Here is a 23,629-nt window from a genome sequence, read left to right as displayed (position 1 = left end):
CTTTCCTGAGCCCTCCTTGTTACTTCACCTCTCTGAGTTTCTGGATTGTCACATGGTTATTGTTTACTTTACAGCTAATGTTCACTTAATAGTGAGTATGTACCATATTTGTCTTTCTGGAGCTGGATTATCTTACTTAGGATGATTTTTTTCTAGTATGATTCATAGACCTGCAAATTTTATGTTGAGATTTTTTTTTAACCTCTCGAGTGAATGTACCACATTTTCTATTTTTCAGTTGAGGGACTTCTGGATTGTTTCCAGTTTCTGGCTATTATGAATAAATCTTCTGTGAACATAGGTGAGCAAGTATCCTTGTGGTAGGATGGAGCATCCTTTGTGTATATGCCCAATAGTGGTATAGCTGGGTCTTAGGTAGATCAATTGTAAATTTTCTAAGGAACCACAATATTTATTTCGATAGTGATTGGTGATTGTACAAATTTGCACTCTCACCAGCAATGGAGGAGTCATCCTGGATAGGCAGCTTTCATTGTGTCAGGTGATATTACGTAGGCCTCTGGAGGAAAAAAGACATCAATGGTCTTCTCCAGTACTAGACACTCTATGCTATAATACTAACCTGACCAAAAAGATGCGCCCACTGATGCAATATTTGCACAAATGTGAAGGAGATAAACAAGTGCATTCTGGTTGTGTTTGAAGCCTGTTCCACAGGAGAAAATTCATGACTGACATAGTGAACTTTACCAAAAGCCTCTGACTAGGAACACACTAGAAAGGAATCTAGTGTGTTGTTTTGCTAAATGATCATGTTATCAAAATGCCTTCTAAATATTTGTTTATACCCACAGATCTGTGCTGTTCTTAAATCTTTTTTTTGTAATGGGAAGCAATTAAGGTAGAGCCCCATAACTGACCAAAATGCTAAGAATAAGTGACTGTGACTTCTCAGCCCTAAGTAAGATATCTATATCACCCCACACAGTGAGGCTCAGGAGATATCATTGAAAGAGAGACTAAAGAATGTAAGACCTAGAGTATGGGGAGTATGTTTTACAAACATTGTCTTTTGGACATAGCATGGCCATCAAACGCAGGGTTTTTCTCATGTAAAAATACCATATATAAATGGCTTATTTTCTTTTACTTACAGGTTTGTTTTTTTCCCTTTCTCTTCTTAAATTTCAATACAGATCTGAAAAGGTCTCAGGAACAAAAGACCCACCAAAGTTAATCATCTTGAAATAGTGGCAGACACACTCTGCACTGAAGCAAACTTTTCTTCTGCGTGAGCCAGGCTGAAAAAACTCCCACGAATATCCTTCCAAACACCTGTAATGATTATCATATGGGAATTCAAGAAGTTGACAGATAACATAGTTCTGAACCAAATGGGAGATATCCAACTGCCATGATGTCCTGGAAGGCCTTACTGCAAAATAAACAAGAAGAGAAAACGTTAACAATTCATGTGTGCTTGCACACTAGAATTCTGTACTTGTTGTAGACAAATCTAAGGCAAACATACAAGCATTTTTTGGAAAGTTCCCAAATCATATGTAGAGGCTAACAATTGTGGCAAAAAGCTGTTTTATACTCTGTCTTTCTGAGCCATTGACCAGCAATATTGTAAGAGGTACAGTTGTTACTTATGAATTTAGATTTTGAATGATCATTAGACAAAGACAATTTCTCTAGAAATAATCATGATTGCTAATTATACATGTAACAAGACTGATGGAGACAATACAGATTTTCGGTACTTCATTTATGCAGTAACATACACTGTCATTCTTGTGCCAGGGCTCATAGGGAACATATTAGCCTTGTGGGTATTTTATGGCTATATGAAAGAAACCAAAAGGGCTGTGGTATTTATGATAAATTTAGCTATTGCTGACTTATTGCAAATTCTTTCTCTGCCACTGAGAATCTTTTACTACTTGAACCATGACTGGCCATTTGGTCCTGGCCTCTGCATGTTTTGCTTCTACCTGAAATATGTTAACATGTATGCAAGCATATACTTCTTGGTCTGCATCAGTGTACGAAGATTTTGGTTTCTCATGTACCCCTTTCGTTTCAATGACGGCAAGCAGAAATATGACTTGTATATCAGCATTGTTGGCTGGTTGATCATCTGCCTTGCCTGCCTACTATTTCCTCTCCTCAGAACCAATGATGATACCCCAGGCAACAGAACCAAATGCTTTGTGGATCTTCCTACCAGGAATGTCAATTTGGCCCAGTCTGTTGCCATGATAACCATTGGAGAACTGGTTGGGTTTGTTACTCCTCTCATGATTGTCCTGTACTGTACATGGAAAACAGCTTTATCATTACAAAACAAATACCCCATTTCTCAACATCTTGGAGAGAAAAAGAAAGCCTTGAAGATGATTTTGACTTGTGCAGGGGTATTTCTAATTTGCTTTGCACCTTATCACTTCAGCTTTCCTTTAGATTTCCTGGTTAAATCCAATGAAATTAAGAGCTGTGTAGCCAGAAGAGTGATTCTAATATTTCATTCTGTGGCCCTGTGTCTGGCAAGTCTGAATTCCTGCCTTGACCCAATCATATATTATTTCACCACTAATGAGTTCAGAAGACGTCTTTCAAGACAAGATTTGCCTGATAGCGTCCAACTCCAGACAAAATCATATAAAATTGTGAGTAACCATACCACTTCTACAGTGGCAACTGGACTATGCTAAAAAAAAAAAACCCAAAACTAAACGTGGCCTAGAATGAAAGTTCCAGGACACGGTCATAATATCCCATCAACAAGGCAGTACTCACAAAGAACAGTCCCAACTTTTAAGTGTGTTCTATATTACTTACATAGAGAATACACAGAACCTATTGAGAACATGTTTCATCATTTTGCTTGTGACATGTCTATGCATAATGTATGGCCAAGTCCTTAAGACTTAAGTGATAAAATTTTGATGTCACTCTTCACACATATGCTCTGAGCTATAGTCATCAGCTTTATCTGTGAACCTAAGTCACAAAGGGATTACTAGCTCAAGCTCCCCTTAAGTACTGAGTTTTCTAACCTCAGATGATGAATTCACCAGAGGGATTGCAAATGTCTATTTGTAGTAGCAAGCAGTTTGCATTACAACAACATTTGGTTATGTTTAAAGTGGGATAGACAGTACTTTACATACACATAACATTAAAAAAATAGGCTAATATTTATTTCCAAGGTGTGATTCTATTCCATGATTTGAAAATTCTTGTGCTTGGTTTCTTTGGTTATTGTCAGTATGAAATATCATCTCTCACATCTAATCATTGAAAGAAATTATGTAATCAGTCTTTGGTATATTTAAACTAAGAACAATAAAATATTCATGACACACAATAATCCCCCGTGATTGTATAAAATGCTACATTGAATATTCCCAGGGCAGGTAGTTTTCTAGAGAAAGCCCATTATGACTCAGATGGCCTCTAGGCTTAAGAGAAAGGAGACAGGTGACAGTCACAGTTCTGGCTCTCTTAAACTAGTTCCAAAGAACACCTTTGGAAATGTATGAACCTGCCTAGTAGAGGGATGTTTTTCATCGTGTTTTAGAATTACATTGAGGAAATCTAACAGGTTACTGCACTTACTGAGCCTATGGAAGAAACAGTGCACCAATTATTCACTAAGCTTGGGCCAGAGTAAAAAGATGAAGCAACGTGAAGTATATGTCTTAAAATCAGCACTATTGTCCTTCATTCCCCAAGCTAAGTGGTATCTGTCAACATATCTACACAAGTCAGAAAAGGGCTTGAAGACACTGGTCATGTGGACCTTCAAGTCTGCATATTTTTCAGTTATAAAGCCTACACAGATTACCTCTCAGAACCTGTTGAAAGCAATTCCTTCACCTTTTGAAAAAAGTAGACCTCATCCCAGTAGCCTTAGGCACTCCTTACAAAAGATTTGCCTATTACCTACTTAGTAGTATTGAGCAGGAAAAACTGGGGTATGGAGATGTAAGTACTTGAATGGGCTGAATCATGATATACATTATAAATAAGATTACTTTTAAAAATGTTTGAAGAAGAGAATGGAAAGATAGCACACTCTTCTTTACATTAAGAAAAAAATGTATAAACCAAGCAAGAATTTTTTTTCTTTTTTCATATCCAGAAAAAAAGGATAGTTTTAGGTATATAGTTAATTATATGTTTGGGGTAAACTGGTTAAATCTTCATGAATTTTAACTCCTAATACTACCAGAAAACTAAAGTTTTGTCTGGGCAAGTGTAGATTATACTTGTACATTTTTATGAAAATGACAGTGGATTAGAAAAATGACTTTTGGCTGCTAGCAACAGTATATTTATGTATTTCCTAGTTATTTCTTGTAATGTACATATGTTTTGGTGTATTAAATAAGTGTTAAATTTTGTTTTCAAAAGAAACTGTAAGTGTCTTTGGTCTGTTTTAAAGTGACTTCTGTTTGAGTGTAATTTTGTTTTGTAACCATTTGTGGAACTATGAAACAACTGTGGGTGCTTGGGATAAAATTCACTCATTATTTCTTTTTGGGGGGGGGTTCAATCTCCCTTTATTATTTACAGAGCATCTGATATGCCTCCAACCCAATCTAAGTATGGTGTGTTCAGATGGATATATCATAGTTCCTTTCCACTAGTCCTCAGCGGCTTTCTCTCTCTCTCTCTCTCTCTCTCTCTCTCTCTCTCTCTCTCTCTCTCTCTCTCTCTCTCTCTCTCTCTCTCTCTTTCTCTCTCTCCTTTTCCTCTGGACTAGGGATTGCTGAGCTGTTGCATGGCTCTTCCTCAGAAAGTGGCTCTTCCGCTCTTCCTTAATGTGTTTCTTTTTTTTTTTAACTTTTTTTTTTTATTGAGAAAAGGAGAAAAAAAAAACAAGTTTCCACCTCCTCCTAGCCTCCCATTTCCCTCCCCCTCCTCCCATCCTTCTCCCCCTCCCTCTCCAGTCCAAAGAGCAGTCAGGGTTCCCTGCCCTGTGGTAAGTCCTAGGTCCTCCCCCCTCCGTCCATTTCTAGGAAGGTGAACATCCAAACTGGCTAGGCTCCCACAAAGCCAGCACATTACGTAGGTTCAAAACCCCGTGCCATTGTCCTTGGCTTCTCATCAGACCCCATGTTTCTTTTTATCCTTTTTTTTCTTCCTTGCAGAGGCTCCCTGTTCTTCCTCCTCCTCTGTCTCCTCCTCCACTTCCTCCTCTACTTCTACGCTTACTTTTTTGTAGCATGGATTACACTTCTTAAAGTCACTTTGGGAGATCACTGTTTGAACTTTTTCTAACATTGATTTCACAATAATCATACTATTTTTTAAAGGAGAGGAAATATTTCTAGTATATTATTGATAATGTTGGAGTGGTTGAGCATATAGCTAATTTGTTAGGCAGTCCTTTGCATCCTTTAGGTAGAAGGCAAGTGTGTAATGATCTTATGTTATTTATTTCCTCAGACATGCTCATCTGGGTTTGTATTCAGCATCTGATTTTCCTGATTCTTCATCTTCCTCATCAATATATTTGTATTTTGCTCTATTCCCTTTCCTTTCTGATCAACTTATTCACAATAAGGTGCTAATTATTAATGTTAACTTCATATTAACTTACCAAGAAATATCTGAAGTTCATACCATAAGAATAGGCCTTAACATGAAGTTGCATCAAGTGGTGACAATCAATAAAGAGATTGTAGGCACAGGAAGATGAACTGCAAGTAAGGACACTTTAAAGAGAGTGTTATAGCAACCCTTTCACATAATACATTACAAATGACAGTCTAAATAGAAAAATGGCTTACCATTATGAGAATGCTAAATTCCAAGAAATATCTCCATGAACATGGATATAAATTTTTCAGGGTTTTTTTTGCTTGAAGTTTATCTCCCCCGACCCTTTCTTCTAATACCAGACTTAGCTTCCAGGAGGAAAAAATCTAATGTAGGAGACAAATAGTATTTCACTTCCTACCAAGCAATTGCCTCTTTTCTGATGTCCCACTCTCCTTGGAAAGATTCTTTTTCAGATCTTTTATTTATAGTTTTGAGCTCTATATGACTGAATACAAAAAGAGTCTTGATTGTGGTAGTGTATAGTTAAAGATAAGTCATCTCTTATTTCTTTTATAAAGACTTTAAATTTTAGTTTCAAAATCAAGCAGAGTATTTAAATAAAAATTTGAATGCAGAATGTTTCGCATGCTGTTAATATTGTCTTTATTTTTATTGTTATTTTAATGAAATATTTTGTGTGTTATGTATTTTAATTGTCATGAAGTAAAACACCAAATCATATTAACTGGTGGTTTATGAGGTGGAGCTATTTGCCCTGTGAACACCCATGCTCCATAAGGATTCGTCTGTGGAACTCCATACAACTTAATTTTTATGCCACCTTTTGGGTTAGCTTCCAAGATACTGTGAAATGTTATATCTGGTGTTTATTTACAGCTCTTATTTATCATATGAATTCTAGTAATAAAGATTGTCTCTGTAATTAAATAGAAATTTTCTGACTCTGGTTGTCTTGTGTGACCATTTCTTCCAGCAAACTGATAGACTTGCAGACAGCTAGTGGAGTAGTATACATGGACTCATGTTCTTCATGTCTATTCTTACTTTTAACTTACTGGACTAGTGGATTCCAATCTCAATAATCAAGGTGTCATTCCTCCTGTGTTATACTACCTCAAGCCTCCTCTAAGTCTAACTTCATTGAGTCTATTTTAGCAATTTGTTTCTCATTGTGTGTATATCTCTAGACTATTGATGAAGCCTAAGTATATTCCGTAGCAACAAAATTGTTATGAATTACATAGTCTTAGGATATGGCACAAGGGGATTTTAAAAAGTGAAACATCTGATGCTTTAGTAGATCTGAAGAAAATAATGGGGGGCTGGAAAGATGGCTCAGTGGTTAAGAGCATTGCCTGCTCTTCCAAAGGTCCTGAGTTCAATTCCCAGCAACCACATGGTGGCTCACAATCATCTGAAATGTGATCTGTATGCCCTCTTCTGGCCTGCAGGCAGACACACAGACAGAATATTGTACACATAATAAATAAATAATTTAAAAAAAAGAAAATAATGGAACTAAAAATACATGAACTACCTCATGCTTCCAGTACCCTCAAACCACTTAGAAAACTTTCCTGTGACCCTGAGAAACCCAAGTAAGAAGTAACTTCGTTACCTTCAAAACCATATTCTGCTATAGTAATGGTAGGGGAAAGAAAGTGAGAGGTGATCTTGTAAGAAAATGCAGCTGTTTAAGCTTATGTATATCCTCACTCTTTACAGGATGTGGTCTGTGTGGAGGGGGTAGGAGACTATATGGGCAAACTTTCTTGAACTTCACAGACCATATCCTCAACAGAACCTCTTTATTTAATTTTACCAAGACCACATAGTTCCTATTGCCGACTATATTCATTTCTTCTCACTCTTAATATCTGACCCATCTACGAGTACAACCCACATTCGAGTTCTGTATACCTTGTTGTGCATATTAAAAAAAAAAACAACTGAATAACTTTTCCATAGGTAGACCTTCTTTAGGGTTGGTTGTCCATTCTCAATGTCTTTGTTTTTCTAAGAGTCTTTTGAGTTTGATTTGGGAACAATATGGTATGGCAGAAGTTTTTAGATCTTTGCACGATGTTTCACATCCAAAATTTATAAGATTACCAAGAATATTAAAAGTAAATCAAATTAAAGGATCAAAAATAAAATTTGAAAAATTATTGTCCATTATGTGTGTTTAGCAAGTGTGAATATAAAGTGGTTGTACTATAAATACCCCTTCTGTCTTTGAATAATATTAAAGATATAATGTTAGAAAAAATTACCTGAATCACATTCCTGTCCACTTCATTTTGTCATTCTGTTATGGAGAAATTCAAACATGTTGAAAGAAGAATGGATACAAGGAGCCCCTGTTATTCAGCTTCAAAGAATATCAACACATGACAGATTTATGTCACTGATTCTTCTTCCCCGCATTTTGTTTAAAAAAGTTTCAGACATTACAAAACTCCATTTGACAACACTTAAATAATAGTACTACATAAATGAGCTAGTTGATGCATTGCAAAAGGTAATTAATAGAAACTAATTTTAGATATTTTTTCAGTAAGGATACCAAACACTAGATTCCAACAAGTAAAATTCCATTTTAATGAATCCAAACCAATTCCAGTGTATTAACCTGGTTCTGCTTCATTGATGTGAAATCTTCTCTCTATTGCAGAAGTGTGATGGAGAATAATGTTGAACCCAGTTCATGTATTCCTGACTCCAAACATATTATAATGATAAAGTGCAATCATCATGGAAATTAATCGAATACTGTGAGAGTAATTGAATGTAAAAATACTCGTGTTGGCAGACTGAATTTCCACATTTTAAGGAAACTGAATATTAGAATTTATTTATGTAGCTATACAGCCTGTAATGTTTTACTGAAACCTATGGCATAGTTTACATGAACTTTTTGATCTATTTTCTTCCTTACAATCTATTCTGATAAAGGAGTATTAAGTATCTGTGATTCAAATATTGTTAATACGTCTGTGGTCTGAACAATACAAAAAATACAGCTTATTCATATAAAAGTTTTAAACAGTATGCTAGCATTTTTATGGAGTATTTGGGAATTCAGACTTTTGTCTTATCAATATTTCTTGGATGTTTCTCTAGCCTGAACCATGCCAGATGTTGTTTTTCCACAAAGGAAAATTATTTCTTTTTTGTTATTTGACAGTTCCATATACACTTCCGTTATGAACTTGTGTCATTTTCACCTCGGAGTCCCTTGTGATCCTACCATTCAATCCAGGACCCTTCTTCTCAACAAGTCCCACTACTTTCTTCAGTGGTATAGTCACTGACTCATTGTTCTTGCCTCCCACTCATAATTTGGCAAGAAATCCTATGCAGACATTTCTTTTAGAAATTTAACCAAGAGGCTTTCAAGCTAAGACTGCTCTTCAACCTAGGATTGTACATAAGCAAACTATATCCAATGTCCTCCAGCTAGGCACTTTTCATCCAAATAAGGCAAATAGCAATGTTTTAGCTATATCGTATAATGTACTTTGTTTTGCCTTTGTAGCAGCCTATACAATCCAGCTGCTCATACTTCTTGGCAGAGTTCTTCAAGCCTGTCCTAGTTCTGAGTACTTCCCAACTCATGAATCATCCTGTGCTCAATTAACCTCTGTTAAATTTAAGTTGTCTAAAGGTTTTCTTTAGTGGTTTCTCCTTACATTCATATTATAGATAGCAGAATTAAGACATAGAAAATTGAAAGTAGCTATAAGATAGGGCCTAGCCACACTGATGAATATTTTGCATATCACCATAGAACCTTCATCTGGTGATGGATGGAGATAGAGACAGAGACCCACATTGGAACACTGGACTGAGCTCCCAAGGTCCAAATGAGGAGCAGAAGGAGGGAGAACATGAGCAAGGAAGTCAGGACTGCGAGGGGTGTGCCCACCCACTGAGACTGTGGGGCTGATCTAATGGGAGCTCACCAAGGCGAGCTGGACTGGGACTGATGAAGCATGTGATCAAATTGGACTCCCTGAAAGTGGCTGACAAGGAGGGCTGACTGAGAAGCCAAGGACATTGGCACTGGGTTTTGATTCTACTGCAAGTACTGGCTCTGTGGGAGCCTAGTCTCTTTGGATGCTCACCTTCCTAGACCTGGATGGAGTGGGGAGGACCTTGGACGTCCCACAGGGCAGGGAACCCTGACTGCTCTTTGGACTGGAGAGGAAGGGGGAGGGGGAGGGGGGACATGGAAGGAGGGGAGGAGGTGGAAATTTTTAATAAAAAAAGAATAAAGTGGTGAATAAAAGTGAACAAGATAAAAAAAGAAAAGAAAATTGAAAGTATATCTCTTCTTTTAAAGAAAATGGCTGGATTTCGTGAAGGGCCTTTTGTGTTCAATTCACTGACTCCCAGCCAGTGACATTGTTTTGCCAAACTTCAAAGGAAGACTCATACTAAGTTAATTTCTTTATATTATGGAAGAGTTATAAGAAAATACTATGTGTTCTCTTTTATTGGATGGATACTGAAGACATTGAGGTGCTACACACCTTGAGGATATAATCTAAATCACAAATCCCAACTTACTCTTTTATTATAAGTTCAATTTATAAAACCATTACTTCCCTGTAATGGAGTAATACACAAATTCTCTCCTTCTTTGGGGATATCCAGACCACACAATGGCACCTATAGCTATACCAAAAGAGTAACATGCTCTAGAAAAAATATGGTAATTGTTCCCTGGAAATATATAAAAATAAATGTAAACTGCGTGGATGATAAAAAGGTGAGTATGAGGAACAAATTCACTCTTGATTTTTCTATCTATATTTATTTACCTTGTATATTAATCAGAATTCTCTAGAGAAACAGAACTGACACAATAAATACACACACACACACACATATTTCACAGGGGATTTGTTTGAGTAGTTTTCAGGAGATGGTCTGCATGGTTCAAAAATGTCTGTATGAACACTGGTGAGGCAGAAAATTCCATAGCTAGATATTCAGGCAATGAAGCCAGATGCCTCATCAGTCCCAATATTGCACTGAAGGTCTGGAGAAATCCTGGAGAGACACTGATCTTCACTTTGGAAGCCCAAAATAATGTAGTAGTGGCAACAACAATAGTGTAGAAACACTTATCAGCAGGGAACAAAGGCAGCTGGCTGAAATCAGCATCTCTCTCTCTCTCTCTCTCTCTCTCTCTCTCTCTCTCTCTCTCTCTCTCTCTCTCTCAGTTTTGTTTTTTGATTTTTGAGACAGGGTTTCTCTGTGTAACAACTCAGCTCTCCTGGAACACACTCTCTAGACCAGGCTGACCTCAAACTCACAGAGATCCGCCTTCCTCTGCCTCCCAAGTTCTGGGATTAAAGGTGTGTGCCACAGCTGCCCAACCACTGTTTGTCTACTGTTTGTCTCTTGCACTTCCTTGTATCTAGGCTGTCACCTAGAAGGTACTTGTATACTTTTATTGGTTGTTTTTGCTCTTACTCTTTTGGCTCTTTAGTCTTTTGACTTTTTTGAGGGGTTACCACCCATTTGTCGAATAAATCATACATGGAGGCTTATTCTTGTTTATGAATGCCCGGCTTTTGCTTGGCTTTTTTTGCCAGCTTTTCGTAAATTATCTCATCTTTGGCCTGTGGATTTTATCATTCTGTATTCCTGTATATCTTTTCTTTCCTTCCTACTCCATGTCAGGCTGAGGAACAGGGTGGTTGGGTGGCTGGCCCCTGAAGTCGTCCTCTGTTTTCTCTCACTCCCTCATCCTGCTTTCCCAAATTTCTCCTCATTTTTATCCTCTCTACCTGACAGTCCCACCTATTACTGTCTCCCGCCTCATTATTATTTGTCAATCTTGTTGATTTTCTCCAAGAGCCAGCTCTTTGTTTCATTGAATCTTTGGATTGTTTTCTGTGTTTTTATTTTGTTGATTTCAGCCCTCAGTTTGATTATTTACAGTCGTCTACTCCTCCTAGGTGAGTCTGCTTCTTTTTTTTTTTCTAGAGCTTTCAGGTATGCTGTTAAGTCTCTAATGTGAGTTCTCTCCATTTTTTATGTGAGCACTTAGTACAATCAATTTTCCTATTAGTACTACTTTCATAGTGTCCCATAATTTTGGGTATGTTGTGTCTTTATTTTCATTGAATTCAAGGAAGACTTTAATTTCTTTCCTTATTTCTTCCTTGCCCCAGGATGGTTCAGTAGTTGACTGTTCAGTTTCCATGAGTTTGTAGGCTTTTGGGGGGGTGGCATTACTGTTAAATTCTAACTTTACTCCATGGTGATCTGATAGTACACAGGTGGCTACTACAATTTCTTTGTATCAGTGGATTTTTGCTTTGTTACCGAGTATATGATCAATTTTCAAGAAGGTTCCATGAGATGCTGAGAAGAAGGTATATTCTTTCCTGTTTGGGTGGAATGTTCTATAGATGTCTGTTTAAGTCCATTTGATTCATTATATCTGTTAGTTCTCCTATTTCTCTGTTAAGTTTCTGTCTGGTTGATCTGTCCATTGGTGAGAGAGGAGTGCTGAAACATCCTACTATGAGTGTGTGGGGTTTGATATGTGAGTTGAGTTATAGTAATTTTTTTTACATATGTGGGTGTCTTTATATTAAGCGCATAGATATTCAAGATTGAGACTTCATCATGATGAATTGTTCCTCTTATGAGTATAAAGTGTCCTTATCCATCTCCTCTGATTCATTTTAGATTGAAATCAATTTTGTTAGATATTAGGATAGCCACACCCACTTATGTCTTAGGTCTGTTTGCTTGGAAAACCTTTCCCCAATCCTTTACTCTGAGGTAGTGTCTGTCTTTGAGGTTGAGGTGTGTTTCTTGTAAACAGCAGAATGTTAAATCCTGTTTTCATATTCATTCTCTTTACCTGTGCCTTTTTATAAGTGAATTGAGTCCATTGATATTAAATGATATTAATGACCAGTAGTTGTTAACTCCAGTTATTTATTTTGGTTGTAGTATTTGTGTGTTTCCCTTCTTTGAGTTATGTTGGTGGAGGATTTTCAGATGTCTGTGCTATTGTGAGTCTTGTTGGATTTCTTGGGTTGAGGTTTTCTTTCTAGTAATTTCTGTAAGGCAAGGTCTGTGGATATGTATTGTTTAAATTTGTTTTTGTCATGGAATATCTTGTTTTCTCCATCTATGGTGAAAGAAAGCTTTGCTGGGTATAGTAGTCTGGGCATGCATCCATGGTCTCTTAGTGTCTGCAGCACATCTTTTCAAGACCTTCTGGATTCCATGGTTTCCATTGTGAAGTCGGGTGTAAATCTGATAGGTTTACCTTTATATGTTACTTGATCTTTTTCCTTTGTAGCTCTTAATATTCTTTTTTTATTCTGTATGTTTTGTGCTTTGATTATTATATGTTGAGAGGATTATTTTTTATCCAGTCTATTTGGTGTACTCTATGCTTCTTGCACCTTCATAAGAATATTCTTCTTTAGGTTGCGAAAGTTTTCTTTCATAATTTTTTGAATTTATTTTCTGGGCCTTTGAGGTGGAATTCTTCTTCTAATATTCTTAGGCTTAGTCTTTTCATGGTGTCCCAAAGTTCCTGGAAGTTTTGTGCTATGAATTTGTTGGATTTGCTGTCTTCTTTGATCAATGGGTCTATTTCCTCTATTGTATTTTCAGCAACTGAGATTCTTTCTTCTATCTCTTATATTCTGTTGGTTATACTTGTCTCTCTATTTTCTGTTAACTTTCCCAGATTTTCCATATCCAGCCATCCCTCGGTTTGTGTTTTCAATTACCTTCATTTCAGTCTTCAAGTCTTAAACTATTTCCTTTACCTGTTTGATTGCTTTTTCTTGGTTTTCTTGGGTATTTTTGAGGGATTTATTAATTTCCTCTGACTTTTTGTTTGTGTTCTCTTCCATTTCTTTAAGGGAGTTTTTCACTTCCTGGTCAATTGTCTCCATGATTTTCATAAGGTTACGTTTAAAATCGAATTCTTCTCCTTCTTCTGGGTTAGGATGTTTAAGTCTTCTTGTTGCGTGTTCGCTGGATTCTGGTGTTTGATGGGGGAGAGTCTTCTGTTTTGTGTTGATTCCATTGGTTAAATAAAGAAACTGCCTTGTCACTTTGACAGGACAGAAAATTAGGTAGGCAGAGAAAACAGAACAGAGTGCTGGGAGAAAAAAGCCAAGTCAGTCAGTCGCCATGATTCTCCCACTCTAGACAGACGCAGGTTAAGATCTTTCCTGGTAAGCCAGCTCATGGTGCTACACAGAATATTAGAAATGGGTTAGATCAATATGTAAGAGCTAGTCAATAAGAGGTTAGAACTAATGGGCCAGGCAGTGTTTAAAAGAATAGTTTCCGTGTAATTATTTCGGGTAAAGCTAGCCGGGTGGTGGGACGCAGCCTACCCCCCCCCACTCCTCACAACAGGTGTTATCATGTTGCTTTTCAGGATGTTGGAGGATTTCTTGCATTGGTGTCTGCCCATCTCTTCCTTCAAAGAGGCCAGCAGAGTCGTGGCATCTTGGTCTAATCTTTGCTGTGGCTGACTATGTACTTGGGAGGTTTTTTTTTTTTGTTCTGCCCTCTATTAGGTCCCCTGAGCACTGGAGCAGGCTCTTAGATCCACTCTGCCCTGAAGCAGGCTTTGCTGGGGGATCTAAAGACCCTGAAGATGAACAGGCTGGCTTGGGGGGCAGGGTGGAATGTGGTAAAGAAAGCTAGCAGCCAGGAACACACCCTGCTGGATGGCCAGAAAATCTTAGGAAATTGAAGGGGGCTTGGACTCAGTTCCCAGGGACCATCTGGCTGAATAGCTACTCACTCACCTCTCTGAATCTGATCAGTATGGGAGCAGGGCCTCTAGCTGGGCTCCAAGGTCCTAGCTGACAAAAAGGCACGCTTGGGAGGCAGGGTGATAGGTTACAAAGAAGCCCCAGTGAAAGGAACACTCCCTGCTGGCTCCCTCTCCCCTCAGCCCCCAAGCAGGCTGAGTTGGAGCATCCAAGGACCTTGCAGAGAAAAAGGAGTGCTTGGGGGCAGGCTGGAATGTGGTAAAGAAAGCCAGCAGCTGGGAACACACCCTGCTGGATGACCAGAAAAGCTTAAGGAATTTGATGGGCCCTGAACTCATTTCCCCTGGACCCTCTGGCCAAACAGCCATTCACTCACCTCTCTGAATCCTCTCAGCCTAGGAGCAGTGCCTCTTGCCAGGCTCCAAGGACCTTGCAAACAAAAAGGCAGGCTTTGGAGGCAGGGTGGGACTGTAAAAAGAAGCTCCTGTGACAGGAACACTCCCTACTGGCTCCCCCTACACCTCAGCCCTGAATTAGGCTGTGTTGGGGGATCCAAGAACCTCACAGATGAAAATGTCATTTTTCATCCTTACATGGCTTTATATTAACCTCTATTTCTTTTATTTTTATTTTGTATTTTTTTGCTTTTTGAGACAGGATATTTTTTTATGTCTCAGAAGAAATCACTCTGTAGACCAGGCTGTCCTTGAACTCACAGAGATCTGCCTGCCTTGCCTCTCAAGTGCTGGGATTAAAGGTGTGTGCCACCACACCCAAATACTTTCTTTCTTTCTTTTTTATTTTAAGGACATTAACCTTTTTCATTTCACTCCCAAGCCTGAATATATTTTTAACACACTGTAAACCATTTGGCTTTTTCAGCGGGGCAGGTCACATCTTCCTTCTTCTATGTCTGGACAGGACTGCAGAGGAAGCTTTCCTCTTTCCAGAATTTTCCTGTTCTCATTGACGTGCCTCTACTTCCTGTCTGGTTGTCCCACCTATACTACCTTCCTGGCTACTGATCAATCAGCATTTTATTAAAATACAATTGATAGGTTACAAACCATTATCCCACAGCAGGCTGGTGTTTACATTTCTCCTTTGGTAACATACTGAGTTCCAGCTTGTATCAAAACAGCTAGCACACTGAGGTGAAGTCTCTGTGTAGGCACCAGCTTGATTTCTCCATATTTAACGAGCTGTGGAGTTGTTTTCAGCAACAGAACTTTGTTGTCAGTTTGTGGAGAGTTATCTGTAGTCCTGGCAATAGGCCTGGTTGTCTGAGGGTTTCATTGAAATTTTTTGGCCAAAAACTGAATTAGATACAATACAACTCCAGGACTTGAAGTTCATTTAGTGACAAGAATATGCCATTGGGGCTCTGTCTCCCCCATTATTTGGTGATTTCATTTAGATTCCTTTTGTATAGTATCTTTGGGAAACTACTATATTAGCTTTCCATAGCAGCCCTCAAAAATTGTCCTTAATTTTAGTTGTCTCTTCCAATATTCTTTCCTTCATGACCCCTTCCTTTCACCTCCCAACTATATACTCCAAATCCAGTACCCCCAATCCATCCATAACTACATATTTCTCTTTTATAGGGAGACCTTTTGACCACTAGTCTCTTACTCTATACCTAACCTATGTGGATCTACAGACTATAGCTTTGTTATCATTGACGTAAGAGCTAATGTCCACATATAAATGGATATATAGCATGTTTGTCCATTGGATCTGGGTTACCTCACTCAGGAAGATTTTGTATAGTTTCATCAATTTACCTGTGAATTTCATGAAGTCATTTTTCCACAGTTGAGTGACACTCCATTGTGTATATGTAGCCCACTTATTTTCTTTATCCATTTTTCTTTTGAGAGATATCTAGGTTATTTCCAGTTTCTGACTATTGTGACTAGAGAAGCAAGAAGCATTGTTGAATAAGTATCTCTGTGGTAAGATGAAGCATCATTTAGATAAATGACCAAGAATGATACAGCTGGATCTTGAGGTAGATTGATTCCCCTCATCCAAAGGAATTGCCACACTGATTTCCATAGTACTTATACAAATTTTCACTTCCACCAGCAATGTGTGATCATTCCTTACTCTACATTCTTGTCAGCATGAGATGTTACTCATTTTATTGAACTTGGCCTTTCTAACAGGTAAAAGATAAAATCTCAAATTAGTTTTTATTTGAATTTTTCTTTTGACTAAGGATGTTGGACATTTCTTTTAAGTCTTTCTCAGCCATTTGAGTATGCACTTTAAGAATTCTGTTTGGATATGTAAACAATTTTTAATTGGATTATTTGTTTTTATGGAAATCTAGTTTTTGAGTTCTTTATGTATTTGGATATTAGCCCTCTCTGGGATATGTAGTTGGTAGAAATCTTTTCAACTTTGTAGGCTTCCACTTTATCCAAATGATAATGTCCATTGCCTTACAGAAGCTTTTCAGTTTGAAGAGGTTCCATTATTAGCTGTTGATCTTAGTGTCTTTGCTAATGGTGTTCTGTTCAGAAATTCTTTTCCTGTGTAAATGAGTTCAAAAGCTATTCACTTTCTGTTCTATACAATTCAGTATATCTGGTTTTATGTTGAGGTCTTTCATCCATTTGGAGTTAAATTTTATGCAGGATGTTAAGTATGGATCTATATGAATTCTTCTGCATTCAGCTCTTCAGTTTGATCAAAAGCATTTGTTGAAAATGCTTTCTTTTTCCAGTGTATAATTCTGATTTTTTTTATCAAAATCAGGTGTCTGTAGTTGTGTGGATTTATGTCTGGGTCATCAATTTGATTCTATTGATCAATTTGTTTTTATGCCAATACCACATAGTTTTTATTACTTAGCATTATATTACTACTTGAAATTGGGGGTGGTGACACCTCTAGCACTTCTTTTATTACTCAGTATTGGTTTAGATATTGTGGGATTTTTGCTGTTTCAATATGAAGCTGAAAATTGTCCCTTATGTTGAGATTGGCTATGGGCTTGTGATGGAGGAGGGTCATCTTTCTATGTGCTGTTTCATTGGTTAAAAAAAGAAACTGCCTTGGCCCTTTAATAGGACATAATATTAGGTAGGTGGAGTAAACAGAACAGAATGCTTGGAGAAAGAAGCTGAGTCAGAGAGTCGCCATGATTCTCCCACTCCAGACAGACGCAAGTTAAGATCTTCCCTGGTAAGCGAGCTCGTGGGTCTACACAGATTATTAGAAATGGGTTAGATTAATATGTAAGAGCTAGCCAACAAGAGGCTGGAACCAATGGGCCAAGCAGTGCTTAAAAGAATACAGTTTGTATGTTGTTATTTCGGGGCATAAGCTAGCCAGGCGGCCAGGGTGCTGGGGACAGAGCCCCGCCGCTCCAATTACAATAGAATGGCGCCCGACGTGGTAGCAACAATTTCTCAGGTCTACTCTGCTTGCTAGAGGCAAGCAAGCACTCTCATCTAAGAGAGGCTTCCTAACTCAGCTTTAGCTGCAAAACCCTGCAGCTCATTAAGAGGTCCTGCCACGAAACACTTAAACAGTGTTGACGGAAAGCTGAACGCATACTTTTCGGTTTTCAGCCGTAGCAGGAAAAAAGCTGCGCCATTTAAAAATGCTGGCTTTCTGGGCTGTCCTGCCAGGGCAAACTCTGACTCTTTTACGCAGGCGGTTCGTGCACTTTGCAAGCACAGGCTGCTGAAGCTCACTTGCTGGCAGGGACCTAGAAATGCCATAGAGTTGTGGCAGTAAACATGGCGACAGCCTGTATCTCTGACATGAGGCTGGAAAGCTAAGGAATGGGCTGGATCCAGCCGTCAAAGCCATGGCTTTAGTCCTACTGATATTGCTTGGTAAATTAAAGACTCATGTGGTCAGAAAAAGAGAGATATACAGTAAAGAGAGATTCAAAGATAAAGAAAATTTCTAAATGTTTTACAGTGTGTTAAAAATATATGCAAGCTAAAAGTTAAAAGTTCTTAAAAGTAAAAAACAAAAGGAAGAAAGAGGGTAGTTAGGTGTGTTAGCACACGCCTTTAATCCCAGTGCCTAGAAGGCAGAGACAAATAGATCTCTGTGAGTTCAAGGTGTGGTAGCATACACCTTTAATCCCAATGCCTGGGAGGCAGAGACAGGTGGATCTCTAAGAGTTCAAGGACAGCCTGGTCTACAGAGTTATTCCAGGTCAAAGATACAGAGAACCTGTCTCAAAAAGCAAAAAATAAAAGTAAAAAAAAACAAAATAGAGTTAAAATAAAGCCATACAAAGATGGAAAATAAACAGAGAATTTTGATACTGTATGCTATTATGCTCTCTTTGAATTGTTTGAATGCTGAGAAAAGAGCAACAGCTGCTAAAAGATATTTGTTTATAAATGCTGCTGAACTAATCCAACATAGATATTTTGATGCCTTGACTTCGAAATTTGGATCTAAGGACATGATGCTTTGGAAAGGAGTTTCTTATTTTGTTTTCACAGAGGGTGAGAGTCTGTGGATTGTTTCTATTCCAATATGGTATGATGGACCACGCCCTCCTGAAGGGTTGCTGTGAACACCTTCAGAAAATTGCTTCGCTCAACTGCCAACTGAGATGAAACTAGCACACAGGTTATACCATGAAAGACCCAATTAACGACGCCCCCATTCAGCAGGAAGCAGTTTGAAGAGAAAAAACTGCATCCATGTTCCCAAATATTGTTCATAAATGTTCTTTTACATTTAAAGGGGGATATGATATAGGTATGAATAATTTACATTGATATGGATTTTGCTTTAGTGATTTAAATTTAAGGTCAATTTTGTTATATGTATATATATTTCTGATATTATTAATTAAGGTATTGTGATTGTATAGTTTAAAAATGTAATGTATATAGGTTGTTAATGGATAATCAAGCTTGTAGTCATGTTAGTTAGATTTTCTAGATGTGGATAGATATAATTCAGATAGGCATTCTTCATATCTCTCAAAGGCTGCAGAATATGGCATTTAAAATATTTTAATAACTTAGGACTTTTCATGACAATGAGACAAGTCTGCTCCCAGTGGCACCAATCTACTTCGAGAGGAAGATGGGCATCAAAGAGGATCCTTATGGAATTTGATAGCCATTTGGGCAAGAAACTGCTCTTGCCTGGACTGTTGCATAAAATGGACACAGAAAACCCACAGAGAGAGGACTGCTGAACTTGCCTAAAGGTGAGACGGTCTTTTGGTGTTCATGACTCATGAAAGAGTCTGTGAGACATTCTGCAGGACACAGCGGATAGTGACTAAACTGTCTTTGAAATTTCCTGCTTCATGGAAATGTCTGCTGGATACTATGGGCCTGAAGGCTGAAGATGGATGCCCCAACGGTACAGAGGAACTTTGGGTGATTGTACAGGCATCGAGATGTCTCTGTCATTTCTAGAGCTTTGGATTTCTTGTTTGCTTAGGTAATATTATATCCTTCTGGAGTCTTTGATGGAGTTGAAGAATGGTTAGTTATAGTCATAGTTTTCCTTGGTTATGATAAAAGATAAAGTAGATATAAATACTGTAACTGTAATTCTTGCTTGATAACTGTTTTGTTATATGTAATCTTACTATGTCAAAGTTAAAGCCTTCCTCTTTGTTTAAACAGAAAAAGGAGAAATGATGTAGGAGGGTCATCTTTCTATTTGTTGTTTCATTGGTTAAATAAAGAAACTGCCTTGGCCCTTTAATAGGACATAAAATTAGGTAGGCGGAGTAAACAGTACAGAATGCTGGGAGAAAGAAGCTGAGTCAGAGAGTAGCCATGATTCTTCCACTCCAGACAGACGCAGGTTAAGATCCTCCCTGGTAAGCGAGCTCGTGGGTCTACACAGATTATTAGAAATGGGTTAGATTAATATGTAAGAGCTAGCCAACAAGAGGCTGGAACCAATGGGCCAAGCAGTGCTTAAATGAATACAGTTTGTATGTTGTTATTTCGGGGCATAAGCTAGCCAGGCGTCTGGGGTGCTGGGGACACAGCCCTGCTGCTCATATCACAAAAGGCTTCCTGTAAACTTTCTTTATTATGTTGAGGTACATTGTTTGTATTCCAAATCTCTTTATCATGAAGGGGTGTTGGATTTTGCCAAAGGCCACTTCTAAATTTAATGAGATAGTCAAGTGGGGTTTTTTTCCAGTTTGTTTATATGGTGGATTACGTTTATTGATTTACATATGTTGAACCATCCCTACATCTCTGAGATACAGCCTAGTCAATTATAGTGGGTAATCTTTTTGATGTGTATTTAGATTCATTTTGGAAATATTTTGAGAATTTCTTTGTTGTTATTTTTTAGGGTCTTTCCGAGCCGATTTTATTACTATTATTATTCTCTCGTACATTATATCATGACTTCAGTTTCTCTTCCTTCCATTCCTCCAAGCCCCTCTCCTCTCTCTCTCTGTCTCTCTCTCTCTGTCTCTCTCTCTGTCTCTCTCTCTCTCTCTCTCTCTCTCTCTCTGTCTCTCTCTCTGTCTCTCTCTCTCTGTCTCTCTCTCTCTCTGTCTCTCTCTCTCTCTCTCTCTCTCTCTCTCTCTCTCTCTCACACACACACACACACACACACACACACACACATATCCCCTGTTCCTCAGATTCACTCGTCCTCTGTTTGCCTTCAGAAAAAGAGCAGGCCTCCCAGGGATATCAACCATAACATGGCAAAACAAGTTAGAGTAAGATTAGGCACAAACCCTGATATCAAGGTTGGAGGAGGCAACCTAGTATGTGGAAAAGGATCCCAAAAGCAGGCAAAAGAGCCAGAGATACTGCCTATTCCCACTGTTCTGAGTCCAACAAGAATAGCCACCTCAACAACCATAATGTATTATGCAGAGGACCTAGCTCAGAGTCATGCAGACTCTGTGTTTGCCTCTTAGTCTCTGTGAGCCCTGCTTAATTGAGTCTGTGGACCACGTTCCTGTGGTGTCCTTGACCTCTCTGGCCTCTACAATGCTACTCTTTTAAAGAAGTTTTTATAATTGCATTTCATTTCTCAACTGTTGACACCACAAACTATCATTTATTCCTTGTGTTGGTTTTTTTTTTTTTGGTGTGCTTAATCACTTTAGATTGTATCCTCTGACTCCTACAATCCTACTATTTCAAAGAAGATTTTTTATTGCATTTAATTTCTCATCTGTATGTTTTGTTGTTGTAGAAGGCCACTTGTGTGTTCCTAGCTGCTCAGCCCCAAAATAACTACACAGAAACTATTAATTAAATTACTGCTTGGCCAATCACTTAATTGTATTGCTAGCTAGCTGTTACATCTAGAATTAACCCATTTCCATTCTTTTATATTTTACCATGAGGCTCATGTCCTACCAACAAGGTTCCAGCTGGCAACTCATGTCTTTCCCCTCTAGTGGCTACATGACATTTCCTGACTCCACTTTATTTCTCCCAGCATTCAGTTTTGTTTTCCCTGCCTACCTCTATTCTGCCTTGCACAGGCCTAAGACAGTTTCTTTATTAACCAATGGTATTTACAGCATACTGGGGAGAATCCCACATCATTTGGGGACACCATAAACTATTATTGTATTTTTATTGGTGTGCTTAACCACTTTAGGTTGTATTTTTCCTTCTAGTGTCTTCTATAGAGCAAGATTTGTAAATAGATATTGCTTAAATTTGGTTTTATCATGGAATGGCTTATTTTCTCTATGTATTGTGATTGAAAGTATTGCTGGCTATAATAGTCTTAGCTGGCATCTATGGTCTTTTAGAGTCTGTCGAGGTCTTTCAGGCTATTAAAAACTCTACTGAGAAACCATGTGTTCTTCTAATATGTTTGCTCTTATATGTTACTTAGTCTTTTCCCCTGCATATTTTAACATTCTTTCTTTGATTTGTATGTTTTGTGTTTTGTTCTGACAGTACATTCTTTTCTGATAATCTCTATTCTTCTTGTTTCTTGATAGGCCATCTCCTTCTTTAAGTTAAGGAAACTTTGTTCTATGATTTTGTTGAAAATATTTTCTGTGCCTTTGACCTGGGATTTGTGTCCCTTATTTCTATTATTAGATTTTGTCTTTTCATAGTGTCTCAGATTTCTGGGCTATTTTGTACAGAATTCTTTTAGATTTAATATTTTCTTTGACTGAGGTATCCAATTCTTCTGTTGCATCTTTGATGCCTGAGAGTCTCTTTTCTACTTCCTATATTCTGTTAGTAGGGCTTGCCTCTGAGGCTTCTGTTAGAGTTTCTAATTTTTTTTTTCATTTCTAGGTTTCCCCCAGTTTGTGTTTAGTTTGTCTTTTCTTAATTGAACTTATTTCTACTTTCAGGTCTTGAACTATTTTATTCATTTCCTTCTACTGTTTGTTTGTATCTTATGGATTTCTTTAGGGGATTTACTAATTTCCTTTTTAAGGACTTTTATCATATTCATAAAGGCTAACTTTATGTCTTTTTCTTATGTTTAAGCTATGTTACAAAACTCAGGGCACACTGTAGTAGGGTGGCTAGGCTCAAGTGGAGGCATATTGTCCTGGCTATTATTGGTTGTATTTATATGCTGGCATCTACGCACCTAGGTTTGGGAAGATTATAATTCTTGGTCTTGCTATCATCTAAGAACCTACTTGTGGCTTAACTTTTGTTCTTAAGTCTATAATAGAATAACTTTGAGCAATATTTCCAGCTCTTCTTCATTGTAACTGTGAATCTTGAAACTCTTTGTAGCAACAAAGGCATGAATCACCCTTTGGCTTGAGTTTAAGATCCAAAAAGTCAAAGGGAACTTCGGAGGCTACTGAGGGTGGCAGTGTAAAGCCATGTTTCTGTCCCCTCAGTACTGACATGTAGTTTAATTGAGATTAGGCATTGAGAAATTTCAGAGATTTTTCTTTCAATTAGCATTGCAATGGTAAATCAAGGTACCCACATGACTGTTAGGATTGTATTTTGTAGATTTTTTAAAATGTCACTGGAGCTGGGCGGTGGTGGCACACGCCTTTAATTCCAGCACTCGGGAGGCAGAGGCAGGTGGATCTCTGTGAGTTCTAGGCCAGCCTGATCTACAAGAGCTAGTGCCAGGACAGGATCCAAAGCTACAGAGAAACCCTGTCTTGAAAAACTAAAAAAAAAAAAAGTCACTGGAATTTTTATGGATGTTAGATGGCCTATCTAGATCACTTTTGAAAATACAGTCATTTCACAATATATATTCTAGCATTAGAATTGGAGAGCTTTCTATCTCCTAGTGTTTCCTACAGTTTCTTTCTTAATTGTCTTAAATAATTTGTTGTAGACACCTTTCCTCTCATTGTTTAGATTTAT

General features: G+C 38.0%; 1 protein-coding gene across 1 annotated transcript; it reads left to right on the top strand.

Moving 5' to 3' along the window:
• Nucleotides 1-1,670: 1,670 nt before the first annotated feature.
• Nucleotides 1,671-2,678, top strand: LOC121444795 (probable G-protein coupled receptor 174). Its single transcript, XM_041646706.1, has one exon. The coding sequence runs from the start codon at nucleotides 1,671-1,673 to the stop codon at nucleotides 2,676-2,678; it is 1,008 nt and encodes a 335-aa protein (XP_041502640.1).
• Nucleotides 2,679-23,629: the final 20,951 nt, after the last annotated feature.

The sequence above is a fragment of the Microtus oregoni genome, unplaced genomic scaffold (genome assembly GCF_018167655.1).
Source record: "Microtus oregoni isolate MIOR12 unplaced genomic scaffold, Mior012 000142F_ref0000161, whole genome shotgun sequence".
NCBI classification, from domain to species: Eukaryota; Metazoa; Chordata; class Mammalia; order Rodentia; family Cricetidae; genus Microtus; species Microtus oregoni.
This window is presented reverse-complemented; position numbering and strand designations above follow the sequence as displayed.

Bases quoted from the DNA above. Each gene is read 5' to 3' on its own strand.
- LOC121444795 (XM_041646706.1), top strand. From the start codon at position 1,671: ATGATTGCTAATTATACATGTAACAAGACTGATGGAGACAATACAGAT.